The sequence below is a fragment of the Falco biarmicus genome, chromosome 8, assembly GCF_023638135.1.
Source record: "Falco biarmicus isolate bFalBia1 chromosome 8, bFalBia1.pri, whole genome shotgun sequence".
Taxonomy (NCBI): domain Eukaryota; kingdom Metazoa; phylum Chordata; class Aves; order Falconiformes; family Falconidae; genus Falco; species Falco biarmicus.
In genome coordinates this window covers 14,261,384-14,276,019 of record NC_079295.1, presented here as the reverse complement: position 1 = coordinate 14,276,019, position 14,636 = coordinate 14,261,384, and the positions used below count along the sequence as shown (strand labels likewise).

General features: G+C 38.5%; 1 protein-coding gene across 2 annotated transcripts in view; it reads left to right on the top strand.

The window, feature by feature from the left end:
• The window catches only part of ALS2 (alsin Rho guanine nucleotide exchange factor ALS2), a 43,681-nt gene extending 33,760 nt beyond the window's left edge, over positions 1–9,921 (top strand). For both annotated transcript variants that reach the window (XM_056349193.1, XM_056349195.1), the window contains exons 25-34: positions 679–846; positions 1,123–1,240; positions 1,801–1,958; positions 2,646–2,768; positions 3,833–4,009; positions 4,411–4,456; positions 6,033–6,094; positions 6,722–6,871; positions 7,178–7,274; positions 8,632–9,921. In XM_056349193.1, coding sequence (XP_056205168.1) covers positions 679–846; positions 1,123–1,240; positions 1,801–1,958; positions 2,646–2,768; positions 3,833–4,009; positions 4,411–4,456; positions 6,033–6,094; positions 6,722–6,871; positions 7,178–7,274; positions 8,632–8,670 — 1,138 coding nt within the window. In that variant the 3' untranslated portion in view covers positions 8,671–9,921. The remainder of the gene's footprint in view (positions 1–678; positions 847–1,122; positions 1,241–1,800; positions 1,959–2,645; positions 2,769–3,832; positions 4,010–4,410; positions 4,457–6,032; positions 6,095–6,721; positions 6,872–7,177; positions 7,275–8,631) is intronic.
• Positions 9,922–14,636: the final 4,715 nt, after the last annotated feature.

The following is a 14,636-nucleotide window of genomic DNA, read 5'->3' as shown; positions in this document are numbered from 1 at the left end:
GAGCTGGTTTTGCTTTCTACCAGCAAATCCCTAACATGTCATGCAACACCGTATGTAGGTACTACTTTAGGAGCAGAAGCCACATATCCATCCTTGATATTTATCTGTGTAGCCATGCTGTTTGTACATTCCAGGATAGTGAGATATTTGGGACATACTTGTACTGTGTCCTTGCTACATGAATGTGTCCTGAGTCTTCTGAATGAATACCAGTGTGAAAATAGGCCCAGTCAAGTGCAGTATGTCCGGTTTCCTTGGAAATCAGTCCCTTTCATGTTTAAGCAAACCATTTCCTGGAAGACTACAAGAAAGAGTATGACTTGTCTAATATAATAAGGTTTGTAGTTGTTCCCACATACAGGTATTAAAACCACCTTTAGTCTGGAACATTGGAATATGTTACATGGATTAATGTATGTTAGTTAGCAAGGAAAAAAAATAAGGAGCAGTATTTGTAAGTTCTGTTTAAAAGGTGTTGAAAGTCAACACAGCAATTAAACAGTAGATTCTAGGTTCGTTCTTAGTGGTAAACTTACACGGTAGAGACTGTTCAGTGTATCGCCTTTTGGTAAAATAGCATGAGATATTAGATTGACGTTAGCCGTATATGGTTTTCATAGTTAATTGTGTTGTTTTAAGACTGTTTGATTTAAACAGACTAACTGATCATTTTATTAGGCGGAAACTTGGGATCCTGGCAGTGCCTCCTGATGAGAAATGGAAAGCAGTATTTGAAGAATGCTGGAACCAGCTTGGTTGTGAGAGTCCGGGCCAGGGGGACAGATGGAAAGCTTGGGACAACATTGCGGTGGCGCTGACCACCAACCGACGACAACACAAAGACAGGTTGGTTTCTGGAGAATGTAGTCAGCAAGACAAAGAAAGTCTTAAGAAAGAAACTGGAATCACACTCTGCTCTAGACTAGAATCTCTAACTGTAAAAGTTCACTTAAAACAACAACAAATGCTAAACAAAATCAGACTCTCAATACTCTGCACTATAAACCCTTTCAGGGACATACTGATGTTTACAATGAGTTCAGTTGTTAGCTTCAGGGTTTTTTGCCTTACTGTATGTCTCAAATAATCTGTACGATGTCTTTGTCCTTTTTATAACTGCAGCCCAGAATTATTGAGCCGCTCACACACTCAGACACTGGAAAGTTTGGAGTTCATTCCACAACACATTGGTGCCTTCACTCTGGAAAAATATGAAAATATAAAAAAATATTTGATAAAGGTATTGTGACTCTCAAATGCTCACATAGTTTGTTGGTAAGGCGTGACGTCAAGCTCATTTGTAATAGCTTTCGGTAATTCTTTCCATATTTGTACTCTTGTAATCCGTGATGTATTCATTCATGTTTGCTCATAACTTCCTAACGCATTGAGTTAAAATCCACAACTAAGACTAAAATAATTTCATACCTAATGGATACTGCCTTAAAGTCAGTTTCTGCTCATTACTGTTTTAATTCTTATATGTTGGATCCCAGCAAAGCATCTTGAAACACTTTCTAATTATTGCATGTTAGACTATTCCAAGCAGTAGCACAAGTTCTTGTACTGCCTTGAGTCTTCTGTGAGCTGTATTCAGCTAATACATACATTTTATAATCCAAATGGCCATTTGTTAAATACAGCTTATTTTTAATATGTTTGTACATTTGGGGTTTGAAATTTTTTTTTCCAAAGCCTGTTGTTGGATCTCTGACCCATGCCTCTTGAATTCCATTTTTCTTTCTTTAACTTGTCTGACATTGACCTACCTGACTGGCTAATTAATATCTTTCATCTCAGGCTTGTGATACTCCTCTCCATCCATTGGGCAAGCTGGTGGAAACACTAGTAGCTGTCTACAGAATGACCTATGTTGGAGTAGGAGCTAATCGACGATTACTGCAGGAGGCTGTGAGAGAGATAAAGTCCTACCTCAAACGCATCTTCCAATTGGTTAGGTAATGAGACTCTTAATTTTCAAGTCAGACTACTGCTGAATTAATTAAAAATAACTAGTGTTGATGCAGTCCAAGTGTGCCAGTATCTTTACTCTCTTTTGGGGGTTGCTTATGTTTCCTTAACCTTGAATATTCTGTTCAAAATAGGAAAATTAAAATCTTCACCACAGTGTATTACATCCTACACTGTACTTCAAAATGTGGCTGTAAGAAGTGTCTTGAATGTGGATTTCCACTTTAATGCCTCCGGATATCCACGCTGTGAAAAGAGTGTTCAAAGGGTTTCTAAGAATAGTGAGTATGGGGACTCTGAGTGTATTTCATTAAAGTTCTTACCAACATGGATGAGCAATGTTCCTATGAAGTGTTTGCTTAAATTTTTGAGAGCAATTATAGCTTTAATTGGGTCCTGCCAATATGAAAGCAGAAATACTCCAAATAATGAATTATTAGAACCCTTGTCTGGAGGGAAGTGATGTCAAGGTCAGAAAGGTACCTTTGGCACTGGAGGGGTGACCTCCCGAAGTTTTCCTTCAGGTAGGTGGTATTGTAGGTCTGTTAGCTATGCTGTCTTAGTCCACAGTGTGTTATTTGAGCTGGCTTTTCTCTTCAGTTGCCTTCTAATGCTGTAATTTTGGGAAACTTCTTGAAGTTAAATCGTACGTTGTTGTATGTATTGCCATTTAGGTTCTTGTTTCCTGATCTTCCGGAAGAGGGCAGCACAATTCCATTTCTGGCAACAGAGACGAAAGGGAGGCGATCATTTTGCAGTGGGAAATCTGACTCCAGATCGGAATCTCCTGAACCAGGGTACATAAAAGAAAAATAAGTGAACTAATGAAGGCCTCACTTTATTTCTGCTTGCAGTTTTTCCTTGGATGGGGGAAGAAAGATAGGAACATAGTGCATTTATTATCTCAACTGATGGATATAAGCAGATTTTTTTTCCCTTTTCTTTGTGATGACAGATTCTGATGAGCAAACTTCCTCGTGGTGGTTTTAGTAAGCATTTCATCCACGCAATGGTTTTTTACTTAAGCCCAAACTTGTTTTGTTTGTTGTGTGTAAACAAGTTCAGGCTTGGATCTGGGCTTCAGATAACTATTTGGGATATGAGCCTTGGGGGTAATGCAGGTCCAGTGCACATATACTGTATCACAAATAGCCAGTCACATGAAGCTCACCCTGTGTCCATTGTTGTGCTGTCCACAGCAGACTCAGGTGTGGGCAGACAAGGAAGAGGGAGCAGTAGAGATAGTCTTCTGAGAAAGGCTCCAATGACCTGTGCAGATGGTATTAGTAGGCACCTTGAGTTCAGCTTTCCCTGTTGGGATTACAGCTTGGTGCCAAGCAACTGCTGACTTGACAAAGCCTGAAGTGTGAGTGTGTGGAGCTAGGTCAGATAACTTAATGGGTTTTAGCTTATTTTCTAGCTTGTGCTTTGAAGGTAGGGTTCAGCTGTCAGCAGAGCGGCTCAGAATTGGGGCTAAATGGTTAGCCTGAGGATACATGTAAAACCTGAGCTAGAATATAGTAGAGTATTCAGCTTTTATGTTACACAAGGAAGAAAGCCAGTGTTCTCTTTAAAACTCACAAACCTCAAAAAAACCTGCACCACAACCATTCCCCCCACCCCAAACCCACCCGTATGTGCACTGTAAAGGGAAATTACTTCTAAGTATTTCTTAGCACAGCTACTATTTGATGGATTTGTACTTATTTTGTTACTACTATCCCTCATAGAATAGGCTTATATTAATTAAAAACTTGTTCCAACATTTTTTTCACTCAATTTCTCAAGATACTTACGTTTTTAAAATGTCTTTGTCTTCAAACTGTCCTCCTCTGTTGTTTTGTTTTTGGCTTTTTTATAGTTATGTGGTAACCAGTTTTGGCTTGCTGCTCCCTGTGTTACTGCCACGGCTCTATCCTCCTCTGTTTATGTTGTATGCCTTAGACAACGAGCGTGAGGAAGATATTTACTGGGAATGTGTTTTACGTCTAAACAAACAAACTGATATGGCTCTTCTAAGTTTTCTGGGAGTGCAAGTGTGAGTATGATTCAACAAGACAGAACTTAGAAAAAGATTATGGCATGTAATTAGATAAAGCTAAAATTAAATAAAACTACCCCCCCCCTATTTTCTAAGTAGTTTTATTTGATTGAGAATTCATCTGAACATATCTTCAAGCTAATTAGTATGGTTGAGAGTGAATCAAAATTTTCCTCTTTGGAAGCTGGAGGTGGAGAAGAAAAAAAGATTGGCATTGCTACAAAACCAGAGTGCGGCATTTTAAACTAGGCTATTTTCCAGCTGTTGTTGCTAGATGTAGTTGATCCTGTAGGAAGAGCTGTTGTATCTCATAGAAGAACACGATAACTTAATTGGCATAACATGAAAAATGCTATAAGACTATGCTTTCTTAATTCAGTGTGTTGGGTTTCTTGCAGGAAATTTTGGCCAGGAACTGTATCCATCCTTGGAGAGAGTAGAAAGGTATGTTCATTCAGCCTTGACTTAGTGTGGTTTGCCCAGTACTACTTCCAAGAAACCTGAGATCATGAAGAAGCAGTCAAAGAATTTTTGACCAGGCTTTTTGCTTAAGAGATGCTGTGCTATCTTGTTTCCTTACATTTTGCCTGCTACTTAAAGGCTGCACTAGTGATTTCTTGCAAAAGCTGTCAGTTCAGCTTTATCACTTACTGTCTTACTCTGAAGTGAATTCCAATTCAGGAAGACATTTGCTTGGTCTCCAGCTGTGAAAGTAAAAGTCTAGCCAAAGAAATTTTCAAGCTGCTTGACTTAGAGTTATATCATTTTATACTTTCTGATTAGGAGAAGAATTGCATCGTTTTTATTCTTAATCGTTATCTTGCCTGAAAGTGGTTGAACGCTAGTCTTCGATGGTAGTAGTGTAGTACTCAATCTCTGAGCTCCCAGTAAGAGTGGTTTAATAATCATAACTTTGAACAATTTCAGTGTTAACTGTATACTTGAAATATCATGTCTGTTCATGAATCAGTATACTTTTGTTGGAAGTTTTCAGTTTCTTATAGTGATTTAGATACTCCTGCCTTCAGGTCCTCTCCTTCCTATTTATAACTGTGGTTTGTGCGAAGTCTGTAATAATTGGAAGCATGGCTTTCATTGTAGTAGTTGCTGCAGGCAGGCAAGGTGATATTCCTTGGTAGAGATTGTTACAAGTTTGTAGTAATAACCAAAGCTGCTGCTGAACCCCACCCCTGAGTGTATGGATTCCCAGGCAAACAAGTCCCCTTTTTCCCAAATCATAAAGGTTTTTCATACCTGAAAAAACATGATGCAAACCTCCACTCAGACTTCACTGTTAAAAAATGCAGCAGTAACACATTTCTTGAGTTACTTCATATCTTCTGTATTTTTAGGAACTAGGCAAATTTTTACCAGCTGCATGAATCCTTCACACTTTTGTCTTTTTTGGGTTACAGAGCAGAGCCCCTCCGCTGTGAAGTACTTTGTGGCTTGTGTCTTCTCTGAATTAGGCAGCATGTGATGCTCTTTGCAGCCATTTACCTTATTTGCTGGGTCATTCCTTCAATTAAACAGGATGTTTTTGACAAAGATGACATGTTTATCTGCTTCTCTCCTCTGTCTAGTTTCCTCATTTCTGTGAATTCCTCTAGGTCTTTTTGCATCCATTCTCTACCCGTTCCATTCAGAAAGACGTAGCCTCTGTTGCTATTAAGAGCTAATGTTTATATTTGTTCTTTTATGTTTGCTTCAAACCAGAGTCTGTGATTGACTGCTATGACTTTTCTAGGTTTCAACTGTTCCTGTCTTTAACAGTTCCATCTTGATTGTTAACCATTAAGATATAATGATTCTCAATCTTACTTGACCTGGAAGGTACCCAAACCTGTTTCTCGTAACATACCAAGAAAACATATGTAACATACCAGCCTCCAGCTGGACTCTGCACTTGTTGATCATAACTGAGCTTTTACGCCAGTGTTGAATGATACTGTGCTTTTCTTCTTCTGCTGAGTAGTGGGGTGATTAAACCTGTGTGATAAATCTTCTCATGATTACACAGGTATCCTCAAATACAAAAGATGCCTGCTTTGCCTCTGCGGTTGAATGTTTACAGCAAATCAGGTAATTCTCTGAAATTTGCCTGCTAGTGTTTTAATGTTCCTGCTATAGTAGTATCTAGCTTACTTGATTGTGATCCTTTATGTGTTATTTTTTCACATTCATAAGAGAGGTCACCAAGAAGTTTGAGTTCCTACTAAAAATGTTACCAAATTCTCCCAATGGGGAATGAAGTATAGCCTCAGGAATGCAGTGGAGAGATGTGTCCATAGGACACTGTTCAGAAGCAAAAGTGTGAGGATGTCTAATCAAGTATGCATGTGAGTTTCTAAACAGTTATGGCAAAATGACCTGTGCATGGAGAGCTTTTCTGTGTCTGTTAGCTGACATAAGGAATTCTGCTGTTGGAATTTAAGTAGAAATTGAAACTGTTTTTAGAAATGAATTTTTTTCCCCTTTACCACTATGCTGTAATGTCTTAAAACTCTGGCTTGTGGTACTGTGCCTTGGTCCAGTAATTATAGCCTGGGGTACTACACAGCCTTGGTAGCCGGGGCTGCTGTGGTATGGATGATCTAGTTTAGCTTCTTGGGCATGGGGGCGTGCTAAGCTATCAAATTATCTTCCTAATTTAGATGCAGATAGGTAACTTCTTACTGTTACCCTGTTTTTCTTTTCTTCTCCAAATAGTACCACATTTACCCCAGCTGACAAGTTGAAGGTAATCCAGCAGACTTTCGAAGAGATATCTCAGAATGTACTTGAGACTCTTCAGGAAGATTTTCTGTGGTCCATGGATGACTTATTTCCTGTTTTTCTCTATGTGGTGCTACGAGCCAGGTATGCGCTAAGAGCAACAGCAGTCATAAGCTGGCCATAGGCAGTGCGAGTACTTTTACCTGTATTAAACAGTCCTGCTTCTCGTTGTAGGACTAATTGCTAGTTTTATGTAACTTTGTTAATTTTCCATTTTGGCTGTGTGCTTTGGCCTGAAAATATTTTGAACAGTTAACTGTCAAATGGCTGTGACTTGAGAATGAGGTTGGGGAAAAGCATGTTCTTTGCATAACATCATGTGCAAAAAGTAAAAAACATTATTATGGTATCTTTTGTTCACCTTTTCTTTCCCTCTCCCCTTTGTGACAGGATAAGGAATTTGGGATCAGAGGTGCACTTAATAGAAGACCTGATGGATCCTTATCTGCAGCATGGGGAGCAAGGCATCATGTTCACTACCTTGAAGGTATGAAAGTTATTCAGGGTTATTAAAAGTTTGCTTGCGAAATGAGTCACCTTTGGGCAATGATGATCACATTAGGACATTTCTATGCACATTAGATTGTAACTCCTTTTGACATTTTTATTTGCTTTTTAGCTAGAATGAACAAGGAAACTTAGAGCTTAGAATAACCTAGCATTTGTAGGTACTGCTAATGAAACAGTGCAATGTACAAATGTACTTTATTCAAATGTAATATTGGTTGCTGTTGAGCTGTTCTGAATGCTCACCTGGAACTTGCTCCCCTGCAACTTACTCCCTTTATAAAAATTTAAATGAAGTGCTGTTTCGGAGATAGCCATTTCAATAATGTTTAAGTCTAACATTACATCAAGATGCTTCACGGATTAAATTTTGAAGGAAAAAAGTATAATTACTGTGTCATTCTCCACATTCTATTTCACATTCTTCTCAAATATGGAAAAAGGAAAAGAATCTGTTTTGATGAATATCCTATTGTGTACACTAGGACCTCCATAATGGAAATAGGTTGTTCTGATACCTCAAAACTGTTCAAAAAATGGGTCTTGTGACAGTTTAGCTGCGTGGAGCTTTTTTGTGGGGTTGTTTTAGAGGGAGGCTGTTAATCTGAAACTTAAATAAAAATTGTAAGCTGAGCTGCTAGGTGAACATGATTGTATTTTCTGTCTGTGCAAACTGGAAATAGTGGATGCAGAGGTTTATTCATACCTCTCATTTTTATAGTGCTGTAAAAAGGGAAGGTTCGAGTTAGTTAAAATTTATCAAAGAATCTATGTATTAGTAGAATCTTACTTGCTATGAGTGCAAGTGTTGTCAGAGACATTTATATTACGTTTCTGGTCATGACTGACCCAATGGATATTTGAACCAGCATCAAGGAGTAAATAGCTATCAGCAGCAGGTCAGGGTATTTAGCTAGGTGATAGAAACCTTTGCTTTTCAGTCTGAGTGCTTTTGAAACAATTCCTGTATCCTTGTGCTGTAAGAAAGTATCTTCTTTCCTGGGCCCTTCTGTCAAAGGGCAAATAAAGACTTGTGAGCAAAACCACGTCCTTCATCTTGGCAAACCTGGGAGCTGTGAAAGTATTCAGTCCCAGATTATGCTACCTTGCTTCATTAGGAGTTGGACGTAATTTGTAACTTAAAATCTTCTGTTCTTTTTGCTAGTTTACATATCAGAACATTCTCATGTATTAAGTGTCATTGTGTCATCACTGCTTGTAGAAAGCCTAGTCCTCTGTTTTCTCGGGTAGAAAAAAGTCAGCCTTTTTGTGTGTGATGCTTTATGAGCTTGCTGAGAACTGGTATGTGTGCTAAACTGAACTTTGTTTTAATTCAGGCGTGTTACTACCAGATTCAACACGAAAAGCTTACCTAGACTGTCATTTACGACCCGGCTCTGTGGGATAATCTACTCAGTGGAACTTCACTAATACCCACTTTCATCCCTGAAATGGCACTTAGAAAATACTCTGTTACAGTTCTGTTGTTACAGATGAAAATACTCAGTTGTTTGTTCTGAACTTTCAGTTTTAAGATTGGAAAACTGTAGTCAGAGGCTGTCTATGAAACAGTGACGAAGCTAGAGACTTGGTTTGTCAAGTACTTGCCAAGAAGAAATGATTTCCTATTCTAACAGAAAGATTGTTTACTCCTTTTAAATTAACAATGCTGCAAAAAGGCATGGCATCTACATAGAATACATGTGAAAGTCTGGACCGCATGGCTTCTAAAGCAGTGGGTTTATTTTTATTATTCCTGGTTTGTCAACAGAGATACTTAAAGAGAATGAATTGCACCACAGAACCATTCAGTCTTCCTGATTTAAGCTATTATGTTTGTTTATTTAAAAAATAGAACTAAGTTAGTATTTATAATGGGTAACCTATAGTGTGTTTGGCTGTAAAGGTTTTGAGGCATCTGTGTTCAACAGCATAGCTGAATGCAGTATTAACGTGCTGTTGTGGAAATAATGACACTGTTATGGACTTCCCTGTTTACTGGAATTATAAATATACAAGCGTTCACCATTCTTTCTGTTTATGGAATAAATAAAAGGCACTGAGCACTTCAGATTATGGCACTGAGTTAAATACTTGAAATCTGCAGTGTTCAATTTCATTGCCCTGAAGTCAGAGGACAGATGCTTTCTCTGGAAGCCCATGTGAGAGGAGAATGGGGACGTGCTTTTGAACAAGCTGACAATGGATCAGGTTTGGGACTTTTGCCTGTGAACTTATGTGTCAGAGTGAAAATGCTAACCTTGTCGCATTTTTGAACATGTAGAGAACAAGTAATTTCCCTGGGGGATTTGTGTGTGTATGTATTCTTCTGTGGTTTATGATTAACTTCATACCAATAACACTAGTGGATAACTTGGGTATTGTAGATGCTGTTCTTTACCATGACTGACTCAAAAGGGGGAGGGAGGAATGGATTATAGAATGTTATAATAGCTTAAATTATGTCAAACTACCATAGATAATGCTAATCATATTTTTGAAATAGTAATCATGGCTTGTGTATTGGCACCTATATGGAAAGAAACCGTATGTCAAAATACTGTTTTGAACAGTGACTGTAATGTAGCAATTTTCATAATAAAGTAAAAATGATTGGTCTTTCTGAAGCTATTTTTAGTTTTATCAGAGAAGGGAAAAGAGTAATTCTGACAAGACTATGTTTAAAACCATTATTGTTATACTTGCAACACACTACAGTGTTAATAGACTGTAGAGATAAAGGGCTTCTTCATGTTTGTAAACCATATTTTGTTAGCTTAATCTCATTTTTAAATTTATGCAGACTAATTTGAGGAGAGAGAAGCAACAATGTGAATAAAAGGGAAGCTAAAGAAGCTAATTTGAGAAGGGGGGGAGATACACAACTAAGGGTGGAGAGTATAATGGAGTATAAGGCAGGAATAAGAACACTTAACCTTTTGTGCTAGATGCAGCCTTTCCATGTAATCATCTCTTAGAACTCAAAGTGCAAAAAATATTTAACTGAAACCTGTAGGAGTACAACTGTTCTTTGAAAAGGAACTATGCCGAAGAGCTGAGTAAATAAATAGCAGTAAATTTTATCTGCAAAGATGAATTCAGGATTTATTTCAGATTTTGTAGGAGTGTAATCATAAAAAAAAGTTTTGTTGTTTTTTCCCCTGTAACTGTTCAGTGTTAGTGTGTGTGTTGTCTTCAAATGTTTCAGAAGAAAGGAAGGATTTTAGTCTTCAGCTTTGACATGTGGAAAGCTTTGTTTCATATGACCTTGCTCCCACATGGATTCTGTGCCTTAAACCAAGATTGTAACCAGAGAGAGGACATTTTCCCATAGTCTTCCTGCCTTTCAAGAAGGAGGTATATCTACAAATATGTAGCTACCTCAAATGTTTAACTTCATTCACTGTGAATGTGCAAAATTAAGAACTAAAAACCCTAAAGATTACATCTGCCTTTCTTTATATATACACACGTGCATGCATATATATATACACACACAAACTCTTAGAAAAAGTAGTGGTATCAGATATGCATTTAGCTTGCTGATTAATGGAAGCAGGCAGCCTGGGCTGGATTATTTTTGGTCTTTCTGATATGTAGCTCTGTTATTAGCTGGAGAGAATCCTAGGATTAAATGTGCTTCTGACACAGATTGCACTTTACAGCCTATGTGGGTTGCGATGCATTAGGAAATCAGCACAGAGCAGCTTTGATTTGTGTATTTCTGTAGCTAACAAAGAAATTAACCTGCAGGACTTCTCTAGCTGTATTGCTTCATGGTAGTTACTTTTTTATCTCTTTGTTTTGTTTTGGGGTTTTTTTGTTTGTTCTTAAAGTGAAAGCTGGGCATTTCTTATGCTACAGCAGAAATGCTGTAGCCAGCAACAGAATACCAGTGTTCCAGTATTACAGATTCTCATTATAATTGCAGGCATGGTAGCTGAAGACAGACCTTAAGGGATGAGTGCCCTATTGACTGGGAAAGTTGCTGAGAATAAGGAACTGCTTAAGTGACAGATAAAGTAGGCTTTTTACGCAAGAAAAGGGTTAAGGGGATTTGTTCTCTTCTCCCTGGTAATGAGTAGTTCTAAGGTTAGGTTTCTGCGGATTAGAAAGGAGAGGATGTCCGTAGATTAGCTAGGGCGGTGGGGTTACTTGCTCTACTAACGTCCAGCAAATAATTCTTTCCCTCTGGAAGTTCTACGTGAGCTGAACGTGGTGTATACTGTGGTGTTTGCAGGTAAGAAAATACACACTGTACTGAAACCATTGTACTGCACAGGTGCATTTCCCCCATGCAGCTGTGAAATTAGTTTTGTCTCATAGCTACAGCAAAGCTCACTAAACTTGTGATAGCCACTTAATTCCCATTAGCTAAATATTAGAGATATGTATGAATGGGGAGTAGGAGCTCAGAAGAGAATTTTTTCCTTACTCATCTTCACAAACTGTTCTGACTGGAATGCAGGTGCTATACATTATTGAGTTATTTTATCAAAAGTAGGTTCACTTCCTAACTGTACTGGTTTTTGAAAGCAGTGTTGAGATAATGTAGTGGAAAGATATGGGACTGTAACACAAATCCTTTCTTTTGAACTACCTAGCCATGTACTTCTAAGTTGATTTAGTATCGATGTGTTTATGTTGTCAGATGGTTGGTTGTTTCGTGTGGTGTCTTGTTTTTTTTTTCCTTTAGTAAGCCCAAGCTGTTGGCAATAAACAGCTGGAAGTACAGCTGGCTGCCTCACATGACTGCAGTGTGCTGCACACAAGTATTCCTCTCTGGATGCACTGCTCTTCTTAGAAGTGATGCTTTAGTGGCATTTACCCCGATGTAAACAAGGTACTTGTACCACTACTAGAGCTGTAAGCTTTTGTTTGAGGAAAGCAGAATGAATCATCACCGAATGTATCTGATTACAAAGAATAATAGCATAAATTACTCCATCAGCAACTTTACATATGCAGATGTGATTAAATCTCACAGAATGCCTTACATGAACATAAAATTTATTCAGTCTTTTTTTAACCTGTACCACCTCAGCCTTGGAATAAGTGGTTCTTGGGTTAAGATAAGGATATACGGTTTCAAAGAACTGGTCTCTTCCTTCGCTTAAAATGTGTCTATTTATGCCACTAATACTTAGGGTTGCTTTTTAAGTTAAAATACTTAATAAGTCTCCAAAAGTGTACAAAAAAAGATGCTTTTTTACACTGACTAGAAGGAGAAGCTGACAGGCTTCAGTGATGAGACTAGCCTAATAAAGTTTATTTAATGCAGCACAAAAAAGCCCTGAACAGGGCATGTCGCTTGAGATGCTGAATGTCTCGTTACCATTTTTTGCCTACTCAGTTTGTTGATTTATAGTGGCTTATTTGCAAGAAGAGCTTTCTCAGAGCGTTCCCTGCCCTCAAGCTAGCTAATTTGCAGTCTTCAATGTGCCGGATCACTAATGTCGACAAATTCAAAGGTATGAGAAGTTCTCCTTGTTAAAAGTGCTCAATAACCTTGTCAAGCATCTTAAATTTAAGTTTATAAGAGCAGGGGGGTTGATGTTCTGAATGTCAGGTGCTGTGGTGTTGTCCCCTTCAGAGACTTGGCAGCATCCAAAATTTTCCTTTGCATCCAAAATCGTCCTTTTAAAGACAATTCTGAAAAGTGTTTTAAAAGCAGGACTTGGGTTCCCTTGCAGCTCTAGCCTTGCATCAGTAAGACCTTCTGGTCTGCCTGACAAATAAGGTCAAGGAGTTTCGTGTGCTGCTGCTGAAGGAAGTAAACCCTGCAGCCCAAATCTGGGGTGACTGATGTTTGTAGACATGAGGTGACAGACTCCTTTTGACTCTAAATTCTGGCACAGTTGGCGTGGATATCCAGCTCTGTCCCTAATAACAGGCAAAGAGAAATGACTTCTCTTAATGAGCATCTGTAATTGCACGCAATACGTGTGAATGGGAAGGACCTTACACTGGCTGGCAGATTAGTCAGGTAAGCCTGTTAGCAAGAACTTGCATCTAATTTATGTAGATCCCTGGGATGAGGAGACCCTGAGCTCTGGCCTTATAGTCTGCATAGATATAATTCTTAGGAAATGAAGACACAGTAGCAGTTAAAAGTTTGTTTGAACCCTCACCTTTCCACTTAGGCAAGCGATTTAGTAGGTCTTTTTCTAAAGAACTGCAGAGAAACAAGATACTCTTTTTTTTCTCTTCTGATAATGACTTGCTCATCATTTATTGCTACTGACAGCTGCTGAAACTAGGCTTCACAGTTGGAAGCTGCTTTCCTTTTGTTGTGTGAAAATATGAAACAGCTACTACTTTATGAATGAGGTGAGCTGTGTTGTTAAGAACTTGGCAGATTTTGATGTTTAAATGCTGCTTCTGTCAGTGTGAGCATAAACTGTAGTTTTAAAAAGCAACAATGGATGGAAGGGTTACTAACTCAGTGTTCATTATTAACCCTAATAGCTCTCCGACAGCTATACCTGAGGGTTTCACCCCAAAAGGCAAGCAATCAGCATTCAGTAGCTTTCCCACTTTTTCTTGGAAATCCAAGGTCAGCTTTCAAGACTGTGTCTAAAACTTCTAAACATACTCAAGTTAATCCCACATCTGTTCTCTGTGGAAGCAGTAGTGATACCAGAAGCTGCACAGCTCCGTGGGGGGGAACCCCAAACAAAAAAACTCAAGTATTTTAAAGGGGTAACAGTATTGTTAGTATTTTAGCAGAATCAGAAGTATTTGAGCACTGTATTTTCTCTACAGGAAATACAGATCAGGAGTTGGCTCCCTTTATAATAAGTACATCTGAAATGCTTGGACATGTTCTTTTGTCTTCAAATGTCCTTTACCACACCATTGTAATGAGGATTCTGAATTGGCAATGTGCTGTTGGAAGTCTGTGTAGCCTATATAAAACCAAACAGCCATCGTACATGGGAACCAACAGATGTCAGCAGGGTCTGTCTTGAGTTCTTGAAAAATGTGAAAAAAACCATGGATATAAAAGCTAGAGAAAACTTAAAATTGGTAATAATAGGAAATGGGGCTTCTGAAATGTAGCTTATGGGATAAGCTGTCAGAAGTTTCCTTTTAGGCCATAACTTGCAGGTTGGGTACTATCTCCTTGTAAACGTTTCTGCAACTGAATTTGGAGCTATAGACTCTTAGTTTCCAAATGGGGCAGGGGGGTGAGAATCAGCCAAGCTGAGGGTTACTTGTGTTTTCATATTGCTGCTGTTCAGTGAAAACCAGGAGTGCTGCTGTCCTGAATGTACTTGGCAACATAGGGATTCCTCTTCCCATGTCTGTACCATCTCACAGTAAAGATTTCTGTCCTATT